Here is a 21,912-nt window from a genome sequence, read left to right as displayed (position 1 = left end):
TTGTTATCATGGTCTTAAATAGAAGTGCCTTGGAGTAAAGAGCTGAGTAAATTTAGGAAGCTGTAAAATGCGTGACTGTCAACCATCCAACCTCATACATATATATGATTTTCTTGATTCATACCTGGATTCCTCTTTAGTTAAGAGTACAAAACTTAATTGAAATCATAGGAATTTCACATACTTGAGAGTCTTATTTCAGCTCAAGGTGATGCTTAAAAAAAGTTAATATCTGTTGATGCTGAACAATTCTGCCAGCTTATGAGATTGAAAACAACCTGAGTAGAGATGACTAGTTTAGATTAGTCTTGATAAGAGAGATGTAAGTAGCTGTCAGTGGTGTACATTTTCTGTCAGTAGTATAATTTTTGCTTGTCTTTTAAGGAATAAAAGTCTCTTCTGACATGAGCTAGAGACATTTCTTACGGAAATGCAATTTTTTTTTGTTTCTGGAACATAGCTATACTCTCTTACTTGGGTTCATGAAATTCAGTTTTTGTTAAGTGTTTACATTATTCAGATCTATTATGAAACTTAATGTTTCTGGTTAACCTTCTCTAGGTAACTCAAGTGACCCTAAAGTATATCTTAGCTGCTAACAATTTGAGTAACAATTTGAGCAGATTTAAGTAGGAGACTTCTCTTGAATTCCATGATACACACTTGAATTACTGAATGTTCTCTGTGTACAAATTGACACTTTAACATCTGATTAATCTTTTGCAAGGTGATCACAAAAGCAGAGATGATTGAGTACTATGATGTGAGTGGCTGTTACATTCTTCGTCCTTGGGCTCACGCTATTTGGGAAGCCATCAAAGACTTCTTTGATGCAGAGATCAAGAAACTTGGAGTGGAAAACTGCTACTTCCCCATGTTTGTGTCCCAGGCTGCCCTAGAGACAGAGAAGTCTCATATTGCTGACTTTGCTCCTGAGGTACACTTCAAAATTTAATTTTAATCTGATTGTAAGAAAACCAACCACCTAGTCTTTACCTGGGTATGAAACTAAGTTTGGGGTTAGAGGATTTTTTTTCATACTTGTTTTGTTTGATTTTTTTTTTTCTTATTTTTTTTAGGTTGCTTGGGTCACAAGATCTGGGAAAACAGAACTGGCTGAACCAATTGCTATACGTCCCACAAGTGAAACTGGTGGGTCTTTTTTCATGTAGTTTGTCTGTAAACTTACATGTGAACTTTTACATAGAGTGTAGCTGATAAACAGGAGTCCTTTCTGAAAAGTGGAATCCCCCATTTTTCAGAATGTTTTCTGTAACTCCTTAGGAAAATTTCCTAATTTTGCTGCTGCTCATAGCAAATCTCACATTACATGTTCCCTTAATTAGACACTTCTAGGAAATGCAGACTTTAGGAGTTTTTTTCATTAATATCCTGAAGACTGACTTACTTTGTCTGAAAAGACTTTTGATTATTTGGTTTATAGTGTTTATAAGAAAATTTTTTCAACTCATAATTCATTTCCGTTTTGCACATGTTTTGACTGTAACTGTTCTCTGAGTAATTTAAACAAGCATTTTCAGACCTAAGGCTGGACAAGTTTTTAACTGAGTCAGGTCTAGTATACATCCTGAAATCTTGAGGTCAGTGAATTCCTATATGTGAACCCAGGTGTATTTACCATACTGTAAGCCAGTGACTCAAACACACTGTCATTAAATAATAAGCTTTGGATTGTACTTTGACCAGCAGCAGCCAAGCTCTTTTGCAGAGACTTGAGATGAAGTGAAAGTACTCTGGTGAAAATATTATGTATTAAGACAAAGAATGTATTTTAAAGGAAATTAAACATAAAAGTATAATTCTCACAGCAGAGAATGTTAAGCTTGTATGTTGCAAAAGGAAACGTTTGACATAAATGTCTCTATTGGGTGGAGACTCAAAGCTGTTTTCTTTTTACAGTCATGTATCCTTCCTATGCAAAGTGGGTGCAGTCACACAGGGATCTTCCCATCAAGCTTAATCAGTGGTGCAGTGTTGTGGTAAGTGTACACCATTTCTGGGTAACTCTTCGTATCACAAGTGCAGTGTAGGACAGTTATTCTCTGTGGACTTGGCATGATCACACTGATCACACCAGATATTTCAAGGCAAAATTATTAGAATGGTTTATATGATATGTTTTCCTCAGTGTTTCTAATAAAACATTCTTTATCAGTGTATGTGGTTGATTATGTTAAGTAGAAATCTCTGAATAGTTGGCTTTTTTATCTTTATTGATAAGTTTCTAATACTTGCTCATAAACATTATTTTTAACAATAATTTGACACTTCATAGTGTTAAATTTTTTTTCTTCTGCCCCTCCAGCGCTGGGAGTTCAAACATCCCCAGCCTTTCCTTCGCACTCGTGAGTTCCTTTGGCAAGAAGGTCACACAGCATTTGCAACATATGAAGAAGCAGCAGAGGAGGTAAAAACAGATGCACTGGTGCTTCTCCTTTCAGGAATTGACCTTTCTCTATAGCAACACAAACAAATCTTTGTACTGAGACCTCACAGAAATCTTTTTTTTTGGGAGCCCTTGTGAAAAATGCCAAGTTTATTAGAACCCATTTTTTTTTCTCAGACGTAACCCATTTCTGAGGCTTCGGTCTCTACAAACAATATGGGGAGTTTGAAGAGTGTGATATATAGTGTGTGCTTTCCTTAAAATTATTTGTCTTAAAAATACTTAAAAATGAATTTTCCTTTAAAAGTTACATAATACATTCATGTGTTTACTGCTAGAAGTTTTAAAACTTTCTTTGCCCAAAAGACAGATATTTCATTGAGTTGTGGCATATCTTAATCTATGTAGCAGATGTTCAGACTTTTAGGTGGAAATTAGAAGTCAATATAACTCCTGGCCTGTCATTTCTGCCGTGAGTCTTCCTGTTGTCTGTCATGATTTACCATTGTTGCTTTTTGATTTGGGAAAATAACATCCAAAGTTTAAAGCCATTGAAGAAATCTTAGTTTCTAAAACAAGCCTTGAGAAAATGTTAAATTTTTAAATTTCAGATTCTGTCAGGTAAAAATATTTCATGATGTAACAAATGCAAAATACTGAGTAATTCTGAAGACAGTTTGTTCATCACAGGTGCTGCAGATACTTGATCTCTATGCTCGGGTGTATGAGGATCTCTTGGCAATACCTGTTGTGAAAGGAAGGAAGACTGAGAAGGAGAAGTTTGCTGGGGGGGATTATACAACCACTTTAGAAGCATTTATATCTGCCAGTGGAAGAGCTATCCAGGTATTTACCTGTTTAAAAGAATTCTTCTTTCATTAAATATAGGAAGATGGAATATTTAAACTGATGCTTGATAGACTTAACTTTCCACTGAATAGAATTTTATGTGTGCATCTATTTCAGGGAGCAACATCACATCATCTAGGGCAGAATTTCTCCAAGATGTTTGAAATTGTGTTTGAAGATCCCAAGAAGCCAGGAGAAAAACAGTTTGCTTATCAGAATTCCTGGGGCATTACAACTCGGACTATTGGTGTAATGACAATGATTCATGGAGATAACATGGGATTGGTACTCCCACCTCGTGTAGCCTGTATTCAGGTGTGTAAAAATGCCTTAAACTGCCTTAGTTTCCTTCCTTGTCTTGGAATTCAGGAGCATTTGGTATCAGGCAGCTGGAAGATTTAATACAGATGGAGCTGTCTAGTTATGGAATAGCTGTGTGAAGTTAATACAAATCATTAGGATACTTGTGGTGGACAAGTCCCCCTTGATAGTTGATCCATTTGAACTAATGTTATCTGTGCCATTGGTATGAAAAGGGAAATGTATCCTTAATTTCTGAGAGCATGAAAGAAATTACTGGCATATAAGGCCACAATATCGGTTTTAAGTTTTTTATAGCTATAAGCTGATCTTTTTGTAGCATAAAGTACATGTCTTGTGCATGTATTGCAGGTTGTAATTATTCCCTGTGGCATCACAAACTCCCTTTCTGAAGAGGACAGAGAGGCTCTGTTGAAGAAATGTAACGAGTACCGTAGCAGGCTGCTTGCTGTCAGCATCCGTGTCCGGGCAGATTTAAGAGACAACTACTCACCTGGCTGGAAGTTCAACCACTGGGAACTTAAGGTACTTTTCTTTCCAGGAGGTGTTTTGAAGCCTAGGTGAGGGGTATATATGAGGTATGCTATGTGTGCCCTGTGTTCTAGAGGCAAATGTGTTCTGTAAATTAAGAATTGGTGCCTGATAATCAGGGATTGCTTTTGTGAATAAATGAAGAAAAGGTCTTTTCCAAGACTTGTTCTGTTTGCAAGGATTTGCATGTCATTAGGGACTTCTAAACCTCCCGGGCTCTACTTGTATACCTAGAAATCTAAATTAGGAACATAAATTACTTGCATTTTAAAAAATGTGTTCCAATACTTCAGTGTGTCCTGACTCACAGCTGAGCCTTCTGTGCATACAGCAGACCAGAGAAGATAAACCTGCAGTGTCAGCAAAGAAAGGAGCAATTCTTTTGCTTCAAAATTGCCGTGTTCTCCTCATATAGCACTTGAGAGGAACAGTTCTGCTTCCTCTAATATAAGAGGCTTTTATAAAACAAAAATAGTGAGCAAAATGAAACAATGGTAATAATGGTAATTAAAAACTGAAAGATGTGTTGAGTGTTGTAACGGAATCATATTTTTATCCTGAATTTAAAATCAGTTTCAATATGTTAATCTTCAAAGTAACATGATAGAAGTGACCCAAATTGTTCAAAGTTTCCGTTGTCTCAAAGTTCTCTTCCTTTTGTGTAATCTTTTTTTTTAAATGGAACTCTAGTACCATGAAGTCATGTTGGAAAACTTTCTAGATAAAATTAGGTTTTTCAAGAAGGCACACAGCACGGGCTAAACTTACTGTTTGTCATAAAATCTACTAATGTGTCCACCATAATACCTAAACTACATTTTCAGGCTCATAGCAGAAACAATACACTCCTTTTATTGAGTGTATAAGGAATTTCATAGGGTAAAAGATACAAAAGTGCTGGAATAAGAGGTATGAGAATTAACTAGAAAATATTTTGCTTTATGTACTTTTCAGCTTAGCAGATTTCTGATGTGACTTCCTAAAAAAAAACAACTCACTGGTACTTCTTTTGTATTGTCTGGTGTTAGTTCCATTGCTTTCTTGGGAAATCTTCCTGGGGGACCATGAAGTATTCTTTCACTTATTAGTATTACAGTTAGAAGTACTGGATACTCTCTTCCAAGTTTTTATTATGGAGACAATGTTTTGTGGGCCATAAACTAGAATGTTCCTTTTGAATTGCTTGTTAATAACAGTTTTGAATAGCTTTTTATGTATCTTTGTAGCAGTAGTGGATAGATCATTAATCAGATGGATTTTACTCTATTATTCACCTTTTCAGCATAATTAAGGTAGTGGGGGCAGAGGAAGTCTGGGGAATCATTTGGAAGCTTGAGGAAATTCCAGAGCACACAGTGCACAGAAAGCTTGGGTACAGGTTTTGATTCTACTGTTCATCTCTTGAACACTGTGGAATGGTTTTAGCTTATAAACTTACTGATTCCATTTCCTTGGGGGTGGGAACAGTCCTTCAATAATGTATTTCCATTTGCTCTCTTCGTTTCCTGGGAAAGAACGCGTACACTCTGGGATACATGCTAGGATGCAGAGAAAATAAGTTATATGGTAGACTCTTAATTGACTTTTCAGTAACATGGAAAATCTTTTTGTCTGATGGTGCATGGGAAATGAGAAATTACATCTTATCACCAAAGTTTATAAAGCATAAAGCTTTGCTAAAGCAATTAGCTGTTTGTAGTCAAATATCCTGTGCAATTAGTGTTGATACTAGGGCTGTATTTAACAGAACTTCTGCGGTTTGCTTTTAAAACAATACCTGTTGAATGCTATTGAAAACATTCTCTGAAAACAGAATTAAATATATTATTGGGTGAACTAGAACATTATAATTGCTATAGAAGTCTTAATTGTTCTGACTTAAAAAAATCTGCAATATGTGGGATAACTTAGTGCAGTTTCAGTAGGGCTTTATTATTACTTGCATGTTGGCACCGATGCAGTCTCCAAGGTAGTGAAGCAAGTAGAATGCACATGTGAAGAGAATGTGGATGGGAAAGACAGAAATGTGTAAAAGCTATGGAATATATGGTGATATTTTTTTCCATAGAAACTTAAATGTATAAAGTCAGTCTATATTGAGACTGGGCTTAAAAACAAACAAAATGCTGCAAGAGAGAGAATGAGCTCTGCTGAGAATGATTTCTTCATCATAACTTCTAATTTTTTTTCCATGAAGGGTGTCCCAGTCAGAGTTGAAGTGGGACCACGAGACATGAAGAGCCAACAGTTTGTAGCTGTTAGAAGAGACACAGGGCAGAAGCTGACATTGTCTGAACATGAAGCAGAAGAGAAACTTAAGCAGATGTTGGAGGACATCCATGCAAACCTTTACAGCAGGTAAACTGAGTAAGAGTAAATGGCTCTGCTAATCACAGATGGCCTTTACCTGTCAGAAGAACTCACATTAATGGTTTATCTGTGGAGAAAGACAGGCTAGGCTCATCTTCCTGTTTGTGTCATGTAATTTTCTGCCTCTTAAACTTGTTCACATGCAGTGATAGAAGCTGCCTGTTGTTCTTATGAAACGGGAGATAAAAGGCTGTGAACTTATTTTAAAAAATGCTTCTGTGAGTTCAAATGTATTATTAATAAATAAATACACCATAAACACACCATAAATAGGTCCCAATTACCTTAACACTGCCCAAGGAAGGGCAGCAGAACTGGTGAAGGGTGTAGAGCACAAGTCCTGTGAGGAGTGGCTGAGGGAGCTGGGGGTGTTTATTCTGGAGAAAAGGAAGCTCAGAGGAGACCTTACCACTCTCTACAACTGCCTGAAAGGAGGATGAAGCCACGTGAGAATTGGTCTCTTTTCCCAGGAAACAAGTGACAGGATAAGAGGAAATGATCTCAGGTTGAGCCAGGGGAGGTTTAGATTGGCCATTGGAAAAAATTTCTTCACTGCAAGTGTGGTCAAGCATTGAAACGGGCTGCCCAGCACAGTAATGGAATACCCATCCATGGAAGTGTTCAGAAAACATAAATGTGCTTATGGACATGTCTAGTTTTGGGCCTGGCAGTGTTGGCTTAGTGGATGGACTCAACAATCTTAGAGGTATTTTCCAGCCTAAATAATTCCATGATCCTATGTACAGGACTCGTTTGTGAAAGATGCTTTTGGTGCAGAATTTTGAAGGACACAAAACTATCCACAAAACTTCAGTAGCTGAAGTTCTGTGTTCAGAAGTGTGTTTTAAGACTCTATTGACCTTCACGGTATTGTTTTCTTGTAGGCAATCAAATACTTTTGAAACTGGTTTTTGCCCTTACTGCAAATGCCAAAATCCCTCACAGGTCTGTCACTGCAGGTTGTTGCTCGTAAGTCCACCAAGAAGAGCAGGGTGCTGACACAGCACTGTGGCAGATGAGCTTTTCTATTTCCTTCTCTGGTGATCAAAATTGTTGGCAGGCAGAATATTTTTACCTAGTTCAAAAGCATCTTGTGATTTAGATTTAGAAGATAATTTAAAAAGAAAAAAACACATCTATAAGTAATTATTTCTATGTGCTTCGGGTCAGTGTTTAACTGATGGGCACAACAGTGGGAATGAACACAGTGAAATGTGCAGCAACCTGGAGAACACTCCCTCAGCAGTTAATCAAAATATTACCTCCTTTGAGGATCAGTGGTAGAAAGACATTAACTGATTAGGAAGATTCTAATGAATATATAGCTCTTTTTGTAACCTCTTGTTTGACTCACTCTGAAAACTCAGCTTGTTGGGCCAGTGAGTTTTTATGAATAAATCTGCCTTGACTGATTTTTTTTTTTCTTTTCTTAGAGCATCTGAGGACCTAAAAAGTCATATGGTCGTGGCCAGTAATATGGAGGACTTTCAAAAAGAGCTTGATTCAGGGAAGGTAAGAGAATTTACTACTTCTATTCTTGTGCTTCACACTCCTTTATCCCTTACAAATAATGGTTTTATCAGAATATGCTTTTAAGAGAGAGTAATGTAAACATTTCATTCAGGTTACAATAACCTCACTGTCATTATTCTAATGCAGACAGTGACAAAACACTTATTAAGTCTCTTATAAAGGTCCACGTAAGAGTTTAAAGTACAAGCTATTTACGTCAAGTAAGTTTTTTTACCTTTATGACCTGAGTAGAAGCCATCGGGTTCATTAGGGATTACTGCCAGTCAGAAACCTCCTTGCATTTATAGTAACAATAACTCATCATGTGGGTGAATGAGCTCCACTAAATGCTCTTTAGATGATCTAAACATCTGTGAAAAATTATTGAAATTTAGATGAAAGATTAGGCCTTCAGCAGAGAATGGAGCTGCTGTTTCTTTTACAAAGAATTGCTAACAGCATTTTTTAACCCTGAAATTCTGTCACAGATTAGGTTGGGAAATTATTTTTTGTGTTTGGGTTAGTCTGTTCAGGAGGTAGGATCCCCAACATTAGTCAATGAAGTTGTGTATTTTAAAAAGAGAGAGGATTGTGTACCAATTAGATTTGCTCTGAAAATTTCAAAATTCCTGATGAAAAATGTACAAGTGCCAAGAATCTATAAATACTCTGTTAAACTCCAAAAATAATTTTAAGTTATTTCTGGTTAGGTTTGACCTTCCATTATACAATTTTCTTGTATTTCTATTGCACTCAAATTCAATTTAGAACAAAGTTCAAAGGAATAATGATGAACTTCAGAGGAGGGGCTGATTTATCAATGTCCAGCGCTCACTGTTGTGTGCAGCTAGATTCTAGGTATGACAAAGAGAATTAAACTGTTTTTATAATGCTTGGAATTCTAATGTAATTGTAGTTAAGATTGGAAATATGAACAAATAATTTTACATTCCATGTTGGATGCTTCCAATGTTTTGGTACTCAGGTTATATGAATTTTTTATGAGCTGCAAATCTGAATTGAAAAAAAAAATGAGAACATATGCCATTTTGTGTTTGTTTCACTCTACCTATTTTTGTTGTATTACTATAATTTTATAGCATATGTATTCTGAATTACTTGAAATTACACTCTGTTAACACTGACTAACGTTAAAGGGGAAAATTTTTAAGATGAAGTAAGTGCTCCTGTTTAATTCCTGCTGCTGTTTTTACCTTAATGGAATTGCAGACTCTTAGCTCTTTAAAATGTGGACTGTTTTTCATTTCACTAACAAAAGATTAATGCTAGAAGAGTGTAGTAGAGTGGTAATAGTTCCTTTTTTCAGTTGCAAGAAAGTGAAGCTATAAAGTGAAGTCTAATAAAGGTGTGTTCCATTTAATGACAAACTGAGAATTTTGCAGTAAGAATGTAAATTAGGTGGAAGAAAGATGCACTGAGTAAACCTTATTCACAGCTTGGATAGAATTAAAATGAATGAAGGCTGAATTTAGTAGCTGAGGTTGCCCTCAGCTATCAGCATTTCACAAGTGTACAGATGTGTGTAGGGGTGTCTTTTTAACAGTAATGCTGCCTCTTGGTACCAAACTGAATTTTCTCTGTGGAAGTCCATTAAAAAAATGAAAAGTCAGTAATATTGAATATAAAACTGGGAGCAAGAGATCTGCTACAATAGCTAGGAGTACTACAGAGAGGAGTGTGTGACATTATCATTTCAGCGTTACTCTCTCAATTTTCTTCAGTTAATGTAAGTGAAGGAAACAGCAGGAAACTGCACACCCATCCCCACTCCCCCCAGAAAAATGTGCTGCTGCCAGTTCTCTTTTCTTAAAATAATATATGCTCAGAAAAAAAATGAAAATTCATAGCAATGGAATTAAAATGGGAACTCTTTTTAGGGCTCTGTCTTGCAGTGTAGAAGGCGAACATTTGCTCAGTAGTTTGAAAATTTAAAACTTTTCCGGAAAAACAGAATATATAATGAGAAAACTGTTTATACTTTGCACAGAAAAAATATGTTTTTGGTTAAAAGAAATTTATTTCAATTTAAATGGTGCTTTGGATTTGTGTAGGATTTTTTTGCACTGTGGAGTGATGACTGTGCTTATCTTTCTCTGATGAAAAAGAGCTATTAACATTCAATTGTAACAATTGGAACTTTTCCCAGTTTGAGATCTGTATATGAGATCTGAAGGTTTAGGAATCTTCCAAATACAAAGATGATTTTTTTAGATGTATAACTGTTGTGTTTTTCTCTCTCCCCTCATCTCTTCCCTTCAGATTGTACAAATCCCTTTCTGTGGGGAAATTGAGTGCGAGGACTGGATCAAGAAGACCACTGCCAGGTAAAATATAACTGAACTGGAGAGTATTTACCAAGATCAAAATCAAAATGTTTTGAATATGAAACGGGAATGCAGGAGGCCTTTGGGTACAACACTTATGTACAGACTCTTGCTGGCCTACATAATTCAGTATATTTACTTCCCTTAGCTCTGGGACTTTCAGAATAATTAATGCAGTTTTAAGATTTCATGTATACTATGCTTTATTGCACTTTTAATTTTTAATAGAAATATTTATTTATTAATATATTTATTTATTAATATCCTTTTATTTCAGGGATCAAGATCTTGAGCCTGGTGCCCCATCCATGGGAGCAAAAAGCCTCTGCATACCTTTCCAGCCTCTCCGTGAACTCCAGCCTGGAGCAAGATGTGTGTGTGGCAAAAACCCTGCCAAGTTCTACACCCTCTTTGGTCGTAGTTACTAAAGCACTAGTGAAAGAACCTTCTCCTTTATCTGTGAATTGAACTTTTTTTAATAAGACTGAAATAGCCCCTTAAACTACAATCAGTTTTGTGACCTTTTTAAATAATTCAAAGACAAAGCCATAAACCATAACCTGGCTCCCCAATGGTCAATCTTAGGCTAGCAGTAATTCACAGACTTTTCTGTAAACATCTCCAATAATAAAGATGTATTGTGAGCTGTAACACGCTGTGGTGGGCTTTTTCTGTGTTGCTCAGTAGGGAGGAATAGGTATCCTTTGCTCATGTCTTATTTTTGGGTTTGGTCATGTATTTCCTTGCACATTGAGAAAATGCCTGAAAGGTTGGAGGCATATGTCATAAAAACTACAGTACACTTTAGTGTGCTGACATCTGTTTTCTAGATGAAACACCTCCTTTTAATTTTGCTTTCAAAATTTTCAGTATAGACTTGCTGCTAACCTGTGGGCATAGTAATTACTACCTTTAGAAAACTCCCCTCTGAAGCCAGGTCTTTCAAGGAATAATTTCATAAAAACATAAAATCATAAATGGCTTGGAAACATTGGAAGGGACCTTAAATATCGTGTTGTTCCAACTCCCCTGCCATGACAAGGACACCTTCCACTAGACCAGGTTCCTCAGGGCCCCATCCAGGCCTGTCCTTGAACACTTCCAGGCATGGAGCATCCACAACTTCCCCTGGACAGCCTGTTCCAGTGCTTCGCCACACTCACATTCAAGAATTTCTTCCTAATATCTCACCTGAACCTGCCCTCTTTCAATTTAAAGCTATTCCCTCTTGTCGTTCTAAGTCCCTCTACAGGTTTCTTGTGGTCTCCTTTAGGTGCTGGAAGGTGCTCTAAGGTCCTCCTGAAGCCTTCCCTGCTCCAGGCTGAGCAACCCCAGCTCTCAGCCTGTCTGCACAGGAGAGGTGCTCCAGGCCTCTGAGCCTCTTTCTTACCTTTCTCTGGACTCCAGTAGCTCTACATTTTGTTCTGATGTTGGTGGCCCCACAGCCAGACCCAGCACTCCAGGTGGGGTCTCACAAGAGCAGAGGTAGAGAGAAAGAATCTCCTCCCAGATTTTCACCCCCTCCTAAAGCAAGTGAGAAAGATTAAATGCCACATTGTAGCAAGATGCAGGTGGAGGCCATTTCTTACAGATATTTTGCCAAGCTCTGTTTTCTTATTTTGCAAACTGGCCTTTGTGGCTGTCTGACAGTGATACTGCAATGAGTAATGCAAAGGCAATCTGAAGAGAGTTAAGTTCAGTGCTAGAGATTTTAGCCTGTGGTTATATCTGCAGCATGTTTCATAAAACATTTTTTGCTTTTCCTATACTTACCAAGTGTTGCTCTAGCAGAGGAGGCTGGATGTTACATAGTTGAGAAATCATTTTAAAAATAACATTACTTCCACTCTGAGCACAAGATCGGCTTTAACAAATAAAGAGGTGGCCCTGGCACAAAACAGTGATTAGATGACACACACTTGATTTATTACTTTTTTCTCTCCTGTATGTTTGAGGGCTGTCTACATGAACACCTTTCTCTGAAAAGAGTACAGTGAAAACTTGGCAATTGAAAAGTTGGACCAGTAAAATCCTCCCCAAACTCTTCCTGGGCCAGCACTATGTGGCTGCCTGTTTCCAAAAAACTGGATTTATGTAGCAGCCATAGTCTTAAGCATGCCAGAGACTTAGACTGCTATTGCCAGATCTCTGCTTTTCAAAGGCATGCAAAATCTTTGCTTTTCCCCAGATTGCTGTGGTCAGCCTTCCTACTCAAAATTTTGAGTATTAAAATTTGAACCCGGCCTGTTGAGTTTAGGATCATGTGCCTTGTGATAATGCCCCGGTTTTTCCACAGCAAAGTGCAAAAACTATTAAATATTTCAGACCAGCTTGATTGGAGTGCTTGAAACTTAGAAATTCTCTGTAATATTCTTTGGATTATGGTTAGCCCTGAAGGGTTTGCTTCAATTGCATCTCAAAATCATCTGTCTTGCATTTGTCTAGATATTTTCTCAGGTGTAGTAATGAGCAAAGGATTTAGGGAAGGATGTGTCTGTGCATGCATTTATCTTTGCATTCAGCTGACAAACCAGAAGAGTGGCCTAAGGTCTCTATCCTCTAATGCTGGCTGGGATTATATTTTGAGAAAGAGGCTGAGCAGTAACATCAGAGTGATGTTTTCACAGCCTGAAATGGTGGGTGACTAAGTGTAGCCTGGAGAGGAGTTGGCCATGGCACCTCTCTGGTGCTGGGGAGGGGGAAAACCAGCAACCAGCAGCTTCAATGTCCTCAGGTATAAGAGGCAGGAATGTGCCTAGATTTTTTGGCAGAGCAATCCAGATTTTTAAGAACAGATGAGCACTCTCAGCTCCCACTGAAATGCTCTACAACACCCATACTTTAAAAATGAGATGTGGAAGCTGTAACTCAGAACAAAGAAAAGGCAGAACCAAATGCAGCCTCTGACCTTACCAGTTTGAACAAACAGCCAACCTTCAACCAGTTGACTGGATCAAATCCTCGAGTAAACATGTTGACACACTCTTCTTAGAAATGAATTGCTCTGAGCCTACAAATGGGTTTGTTTGAAGACAGATTTCACAGAAGGCCAGCCTTTTTTTACTTTTTTTTTTTCCTCTTACTTTTCCTGAACATATTTCTTCCTGGTCTTAATAAGGCTTGAAGGGTCTGAAATGCTGGTACCTCACATGCAGCTTTCCCTATGATGATCTTCCACAAAGAGGCCAGTGTTTGCCTGAGAGAGAGAACATCCATGTCCAGTATCCTTTTGCCAAAAGCACAATCTGAGCTATCTCTGAAGCATTATAAAAAAATCATTTCAGACCCTGAGTAGATTCTATTAGAAAAATAGGTACATGAATTGCAATAATACACTGCTGTTGATTAAATGATACTGCTTTGTGTTTATAATAGAATTGCAGACTTCCTGGTGTTCTTTACTTCTTGTGTACTGATAAATTTGGGTTAAATTTGAAAGGAGGTGTAAGGGAAGTGCCTTAACATCGTGCCAGCGGCTCCTTATTGAAAATAGAGCACAGGTGAACGTTTTAGCTCTGCTGCAAAGAGGGTGCTTCATTCATCTCTTGTTTTGGTAACCAGAACTTTGTGTAAGGCAGGGCTTTTGAGACCACTGAAGTTTGACCTTGGTTTGTATCCATCAAAAGAAGAACAACTTGAAAAAAAAAATTCCACCTTTCATGCTCTGTAGTTCAGGAAATAAAACAAGTAGTTAAACAGCACTTTAATATCAGAAGGAACAAAAACGCCATAGAAATAACTGGGATAGAAGTGATGACACAGGTGTGAGAAGATGAAGGGGAAAATGAGTAAGTGCCAGTTTTCAATGTTGTAATTTGTTCTAGTAATCCATCCTTCCAGGCTTAATGGTGTTCTTAAAATGGCAGGAGGAGGTTGCAGCTGCAGTGTGTAGGTAGGCAAATGACCAAATGTTAAAGATTACGTATGTTGGCAGGCAAGGCTTCTAACAAACTGGACTTTAAACATAAATATTTTGGCTGTTGAAACCCTGAGAGCAAAAACCCAGATGAAAAGCGGGGGTGGGTGTTTGTTTTCAACCTAAAGTTAATTCACCTTGGGAAGCCTAAGGCCAGCAGGGACAATTGGTCAGCTCAGGTTATCAATGTTATCTTATCTCTCCATAGCTGTACTGCATGTAATTCATGTAATTTCCTTCCGTCCTATCTCAGAACTAAATTGTGTGCACACATGTACACAGATGGGCGTTTTAAATAAAAAGCTGCATCATAAATTTTTCAAGGAAGACACCTGGTCTTATGGCCCAAATTGCCTGGTGTGCCATTAGCAGGAGTTTGTGTGTTTGTGTTAATTATGGGGACACTCAGAGCTCAACAGGTACTGCAATGAGTGACAAAAAATGTTACTGCTTCAGGATCTATTTTCCAGAAATGGCACAAAGTACATGCTCAGACTTCAGCAGCTTGAACTTCTGGCTGTGGTTTCCCCAAATCTGACTTTTATGTGCAAGCATAAAAGAATTTGTGATTTTGAGACAGGGTTTTCAAAACGGGAAATAAACAAATGTGCTTTGTGTTTATTGTTAAGCCTACTGGCAGTTTGTTTAGAAAATGACCTCCTTTTCAAAATTCTCCAATATATTCTCTAAATTTTCTCTATATTCATGAGCAATGTTAAAATGTGCCAAAAGTACAAGAAGTTGTTGTATAGTTGTTGTATTAGGTTGCTAAAATGGAAGATTGATTCAGTTGTCTTTGAAGCTTGTTCTATGGACAGCATCTTCAGTGACTCTTACAAGAAGTTCCTGTTCATTGTGTTCTTAAAAATTATGTCCACCCAACATGGATTTCAAAAGTCTTTTTCCACAGGTGTACAGTAAGATTTTTTTCAGTACTAAAATTAGAGGCAAGAGAAATGGCAGGAACATGCACAAGAGGAGAGTTTTTTGCAAAAGTGAGGTCTTTTCTAACCACTTAAAATTCTGAGCAATCTTTTATGCTCTCCTGTCTGGGCCTTACTCAGTTTTTTAGGACACTGACACTGGGTAGAGTAGAAAGTGCTGGTGCTCCCAGTAGTCTTCCTCAGTTTATTTTTAGTTTTGTAGGAAAAAAATGTCTCCTGAGGGCGGGACGCCTGCAAGGACCGGAGCCCTCATGGTGTCTTTACATGACAAATCTCACTGAGCTGCCCTTTAAACTGATTTATTGTTTTACTGCTTCCTATAAAAGTGGCTCCCACATGTGAGCAGGGCTGACAACTGGAGGGCAGGGAGCTGCTCCTTGCTCAGGGCTGTCCCTGTGGATCCCGGGAGCCGCAGGAATGGGCCGCTACTCGGGGCGCAGCAGCCGCCTCGTCCTCATGTGCATGGTCAGCCTCGTCATCTTCGCCACCGAGATCTCCGTCGCCTACGTGGGCAATTCCCTCTCCTTGACCTCGGATGCCTTTGCTGTTCTCTCCCACCTGATCTCCATGATCATCGGGCTGTTTGGCGTCCGCTTCAGCCGCATCAAGTGGCACAAGGCCAGCACCTTCGGCTTCAGCCGCGCCGACGTGCTGGGGGCCTTCGGCAACTCCGTCTTCGCCACCGCGCTCATGTTCGGCATCCTGGTGGAGGCCATCAAGAGGTACATCAACCCCCAGAAGACTGAGCAAGCGCTGCTCGTCCTCATTATTGGGATTTCAGGTCTGTTCTTCAACTTGTTGAACTACGTTATCTTCATGGAGTGCTGCTATTGTCAAGCACCCCCCGGAGACGCCGAAACAGGTAAATAACCTCGTGCGGCTGCTCGGCCCCTCGGCACTTCTGCTTGGCTATGGAGACTGTTTACTGCTTCTCTGGGATGGGCGAGGAAAGTGCAGTTTTCCTCACTCTTTTGTTAGCAAGGGTGATGGATTTTATGCCTGAACCTGTGCATGTTTCCAGCTGTCGCCACATGTGTTTATCAGTAAGTCACAGGCAAGCAGTTTCAGTGTTGTTCTTTCCAAAGTGTACAGTGGTCTGCAAGGGAAATTTCCTCCCTAATCCACTGGCTGACCAACACACATGACAAAGTGTGCTACCACCCTAAGGAGATACTTGTTATGAAATACCTAATCCTGAAATACCAGTTATCTCCAATCTCGACCTCTCAATATTTTAGTAATTGTGCTGTAATTTTTCTCAGAGACATGGTTATCTTTAGAGCAGTGTTCACTGTTTACAGGAGACAAAATAATAGGTAAGTGCCCTTTCTTGATTTGGGAATATGTTGTGAAAATATTTGGATGCTGACTGAAAAAACCTGTGACTACAGTGCCGAGGATTCTTTTCTAGGGTTTGTTAACCCGTGCTTAGCAGAGCATGCAGAAGAGAAACAGCCATACTCAGCAGAGAAACATTTTGCAGGAAGTTCTCTTCAGTGCATACAGTTTTGGCCTTTCAGATTATTTCTCATAGCGTAGGATTTTAAATAATTCTACATTTGGGAGGAGAGATGGGGACTAATTTTTTTTATTCCTGGAGAAACTCTCTCAATTTATTTGATGTAAGATACATGTGAGTTCTTTTTCTCTCTCTGAATGTTTTTATATACACATACAAATACAAATGTATTTCTTAAAACTAGAAATGTTTCAGTTGAGATAGGAGCCAGATATTTGCAAAGTGTTAACTGGATGTATTGGGGGGAAGCTGAGATCTTGGCTGAAAAAGCAGCTGCTGTTACATACTGCTCTAGGTGAGGTAAGGTAAGTCTTATGTTTGACTTTCAGATTGGACAGGGCTTTGGAACTAGAAATTAAAAATTTGTTAGTTTGTGTTATAGTGTTTAATGTGTTTTCTGATGGACTTTTAAATTGGAAAATATTTCTGTTCATTATTAAAGGTATCTAAATATCATATTGAAGCTTTAACTACATTGCAGTTTAACATTAAAGCCAGATGCATAACTGATTTTGGTGCCCGCTTGTTTGTGTGCCCACCTGTTTAAAACTAAAGTTGCTCTTAGTCTAGATTTCTGGTGATACGTAATTTTCTGGGGGATTTGGTTGGCTTTCATGCTGGGAACTGTCATCAATTCCTGACAAAGTCTCTATTTATGGAATTTATCTCTATTTACTTATTTATCTGCTTCTTGGAAGGCAACTTCCGAAATTGTGCTTCTGAGTGAAGTCAGGGAGGAGGAATACATCAACACTAAGAAAGGAATTAACTGAAATTAATGGCAATTGTGTAGCTAAAGGATGATCTCACTGAATTTCCAGGATCCTGCTCCTAATAACTTTCTGGGACAACACATCCATCCTTCTTCCTCCAATAGACTCATGTGCAAAGACCCGGCATCTCAACTTAGTTTTCAACTGAATTTAAGTTGCATGAGCCAGAGATGAATTTTTTACTATTCACAAATATAGTGTGTAGATTTGCTAGTGGTTTTGCCTCTATGTTTCTGGTACAGTGAAACTTCTCTGCTGCCAGTAGTGCCTACAGGCAAGATAATGCTGTTTGATACAGTAGAGGGAATGCTCTTTTCTTCCAGACTTAATTTTGTAATTCCCACTTAGGTAAAATTTCCCATTTGTTTCCTCTAATCCTCTCTATATTGAATCTGAGTGGGACTTTTATTACATTTCCTTCAAAAGAAAGAACAGATAGCTGTAGTCTGAAAAGTATAGTAGCATGTTTTACATATATTTTAAGGATATATTAAAAAAAACATGAAAAAAGAGGGATTTCATCCCTCTGCCTCTTGTTATCCTGCATATGAGGAAAATATGCTCTTTCCTGGAGCTGGAAGGCAAGGTGAATTTTCTAGAGTGTCAGCACCAGTAGCAGAAATTCATTCAGATGGACATGGTCTCTGAATGCTGCTGGTGATGTCCAGCTGTCCACAGGCAACACCTTTGGAGACACCTGAGAGGGCTCCTGACATCAGTGATGGTTTACTGGAAGGTAAAGGTTTATAGAGTAGCTCTCTACCTGTTAAACATTCTAGGGAAAGGGGACAATTGCCTCCACATCTCTGTTCCCCAGGTAGGGAGTGGATTTAAACCACCTTCTCCTCTCTTGTTTGCACCACTTTGAAAAAACCAAAGCAAAACTTGAGGAGAGCAGGTCCATCCTCTAGTGCTGAACTATGTGTGCTGAGGGGAATGGGAGCATCTGAATCCACTGAAGCAAATTCTTCCATGTGTATTAGTGCCACAGTTTATCACCACAGGCAGCAGTTCTCATTGCTCTATTGCAAGGCCTACCATCAGGGATGGAAAAATTACCTGGTGGGACTCCTGGATGCTGCTGACAGCAGGGGCAGAGTGAGATGCGTCTATACTGAGACCTGTGGACTCTGGGGGAGGTGTTTACAGGTGCTAAATCAGCTCTCCATTTTTCCCCTTGTTCTACAGCTGTACTCATTTAACTCATTGCAACATCCACTTCCCAAGTTCTCATCTTAGTAGGAATATTCTTGTTGAGCAAGTATAAATGTGTTTTTCCGAGTTACCATTCCTGCTTACCCAGACAGAGCCCATTTCCTCCTTCACCCATTTTCTAGGTTTGTTTTGCTTCTCACCCCTAACTCTTCAATTCCTCACCCCTCATTTTTCTGGGTTTTGCTACCCTTTTGCTGTGTGCCCTATTCCCTAAGTCTTCATCTGCTGCCATTCCCATTTGCCCCTCTCTCAGTTGGTCAAATTACAGCTGTCCAGCTGCAAACACCTCTCTTCCCACCAGGCTGAATTAAGGCTCTCTGTCCTCTAGATCCATCCTTGCACTTGATTCAGACAAATGCAGTTCCCCACACTAAGTCAGGAGTAAGAGGAGAAGTCAGCAAGAGAACAGGGAGGACATGCCCCTGCTCTTTCTTTTGATGCTGGCCCAGACCAGCCACTACAGGTATAAAAGTATTTCTGTACTCTCTAAAGGACATGCTGTGTAGAGGAGCTTGAGCAAACTGGGCCATCCATAGCAAATGGCATCACAGACTAGTTAGTGTTTTGGCTTAAAATCCAGGAAATACTCGTTAAAACACAGAAATATTAAAGCTTCCCTAAGAAACTTTTCCCAGAAATTGAAATTCACAGAAGACTTTTCTTGCTGTTGCTGTTGGAAATGACAGAGCACCTTCAGCCAGGGTTTTCTGACACTTTTGAGGTCTTGTATCTTATGCAGGAAGTTTTGGCACAAAGATGAAAAACAGGGCTGAGTAGCAAACAGATGAAAATAAAAAACATCACGCTCTCATAATAAATACCAGACAATTTTAATACTGGCAATAGACCTTACAATAAAAATAAAGAAGCCTGTTTTACTGCACACAGAGACCCGATTACTCTTGTCCATGTAGGTCAGTACAATTGTCTCTTCTACTCATTTATATACAGTTTTAAACTGTAAGAGGAACCACAGTTTGAAAAGCACCCCATTGAGTCTGATCATAGTAATTCTCTTTTGTTTGCCTTGAGAAAATAAATAAAGGTTTAACCTGGACAAAACATTTTTCTGTTGTCTTGTGATCTGTACAGCGAGGAGGGGAGGGAAGTAGGAAATAAAGATGTCACCCAGTCCAACCCACCTGACACTGAGCCACCCATAAAATGTCTGACTGAGAGAAACAGTCTCTCATCTTCTCATGAGAGACCTTGTGGTGTTTGCAAAGCTTGTTAAATAAAACATGTTCTGTCTGTGTTAAGAACCAAGTGCCTTTTGCTTTTAACATCCGCTGTTTGTGCAACTGAGCAGGTATGTGAGCTTTTGGTGTGGCATCACTGCTGGATCTTGGTTCTCCTCTTTCAGGGTGCACCAGCAGCCTGCCTCTCAGATCAGAGCTGGAGAGCAAGCCAGCAGTCACACAAAAGGAAAACATACCTTTTTCTCCTTCTGGATATATGCAGAGTGAGTTTGTTTGTACTGAGGTTTGCTGCAAGGTAAATCTTTTTTCCAGGCTTTCTAAGTAGGAGACATTCGAGGGCAGACCTGTGAATGAAGAGTGGCACTCACCTTTACTGGCTGGGTGATTTGGAAAGACTTTGTTGCTGTAATATTCTGAACTAAATATTCACATCTGTGGGTGCAAATATGCTGATCCCAGGGGAAGTGAGAACATTTCTAGAACAAAATAAGTGAATAAATGGCTGCTTAACCTGTATCTTAATGTCACAGTGGAGGCCTGGTGGGCTAAAACGTGGAGGTATCAAAAAACAATTGTATTTTTAGCTATGCTCTCTGATTCAACAATCGCAAAAATGTGTACTGCAGGTGGCAAAAATGGCCTGGGAATTAAAGTTGCAGAACAAAGGATTTCAGTTTCTTAGGTTGTCAGTCTGAAGAATTTCATGATTACTTAATTTAACCTCATTTAAATGAGAAAATCAAGTTTCCTGGTTGGAATACTTTTCTTTCTCAAATGCACTGCTGAAAGTGTGACAGACTTTGCCAGGTGATGAGGACTCAGAGACCTTTTTAAGGAATTAGAAGGAACACTGAGTGTAACACCTGTAAGAACAAACCTCTGGTTTACTCTGCTTTTTGCTCCTGAAAAGCCAATAATCCTTTCCTCAAGATCAGCATCATTCTGTGCTTCCTCTCTTTTAAGTGCATTTTCAACAGGTTGATTTTATTTTTCCCTGAAAGCACCAATCCTTCACTAAACCCTTCACACCAATTCATGCCCTGGCTGCATTCATACAGATGATTGTAGAATGTACAGCACCAGAGTTTGCCAAAAGACATTTCTGTCACACAGTGCATCCTCATCCTCAGGATTTATGTTGCCTCTGTAGTGCCCTGTGACGTCCAACTCCTAAACATTATGCATAAATGCATAAATGAAGGAATATATGCTTTATGTATTTATTTCCATAAAGCCCAGAGAGGTTAATGTGTTGGCATGCAGGTAAACAGAGCCTAATGTAACAAAATATTTCAATTTTATGGCTTTGCTGGATGTAGTCCTCTCAGATGGAATAAAAAGGCCAAGGGACACTCTCAAAGTATTTTTAAGTGTTTATCAAATGCTTAAGACTGAACACATATTTATTTGAAGATCTTCTTTAGTTTAATAGTGTGGCAAATAGTCCTCACCAAAATTTTCCAAAGCTTTTCTGAGCAGCCACTGCAAAGGTAACCAGACTTGTATTAATTTATATTCGGTGGAGCTCTAATATTCAGTCTTTAAAAAGAACAGGGAAGAGACTGTGAAAGTTTATTTAGCAATGTCCTTCACTAAATTTTCTTCAGAATTTTGAGTGCTCTTCAAAGAAACTTCAGAAGATAAACTGAGGATTGGTTGTCAATGAGAAAAATGTGCATCAAAGAGAGTAAAAGCAAATGGTTTTGGGCTATGTTGTGTCCAAAATGGAAAGTGTAGAATGAAAAAGTGAAGTCCCTGAGTAAAGCATGCAAAGCATCCCTTGATGGTTTATGCAACAGCATAAAGGTGAGATTAAACTCTCTGAACCTAGATTCCAACAGTGCTAGTGCTGCTGAACTTTGTGTACCTGCATTTGCTCTCAGCCTTGAACCAATTTCTTAGTAAGGGTATTGACAGCCTCTGAATTACATCACCATATCTGGGGTGAGCTGTAAGGAAATAAAAGGACTCTAAGATAACTGAGTTCAAAGTCATAAATAGTTTCAATACA

At 38.8% G+C, this 21,912-nt stretch overlaps 1 protein-coding gene across 2 annotated transcripts in view; it reads left to right on the top strand.

The window, feature by feature from the left end:
* Positions 1–10,986, top strand: part of EPRS1 (glutamyl-prolyl-tRNA synthetase 1) — a 37,991-nt gene extending 27,005 nt beyond the window's left edge. For both annotated transcript variants that reach the window (XM_083856358.1, XM_083856359.1), the window contains 11 exons: positions 728–937; positions 1,080–1,152; positions 1,921–2,000; positions 2,327–2,428; positions 3,098–3,253; positions 3,374–3,571; positions 3,929–4,102; positions 6,306–6,466; positions 7,912–7,990; positions 10,271–10,335; positions 10,613–10,986. In XM_083856358.1, coding sequence (XP_083712484.1) covers positions 728–937; positions 1,080–1,152; positions 1,921–2,000; positions 2,327–2,428; positions 3,098–3,253; positions 3,374–3,571; positions 3,929–4,102; positions 6,306–6,466; positions 7,912–7,990; positions 10,271–10,335; positions 10,613–10,763 — 1,449 coding nt within the window. In that variant the 3' untranslated portion in view covers positions 10,764–10,986. The remainder of the gene's footprint in view (positions 1–727; positions 938–1,079; positions 1,153–1,920; positions 2,001–2,326; positions 2,429–3,097; positions 3,254–3,373; positions 3,572–3,928; positions 4,103–6,305; positions 6,467–7,911; positions 7,991–10,270; positions 10,336–10,612) is intronic.
* Positions 10,987–21,912: the final 10,926 nt, after the last annotated feature.

This window comes from Zosterops lateralis (assembly GCF_965231275.1).
Source record: "Zosterops lateralis genome assembly, chromosome: 3".
NCBI lineage: Eukaryota > Metazoa > Chordata > Aves > Passeriformes > Zosteropidae > Zosterops > Zosterops lateralis.
The sequence above is the reverse complement of the archived record's forward strand: the minus strand, read 5'-3'. Positions and strand labels throughout refer to the sequence as shown.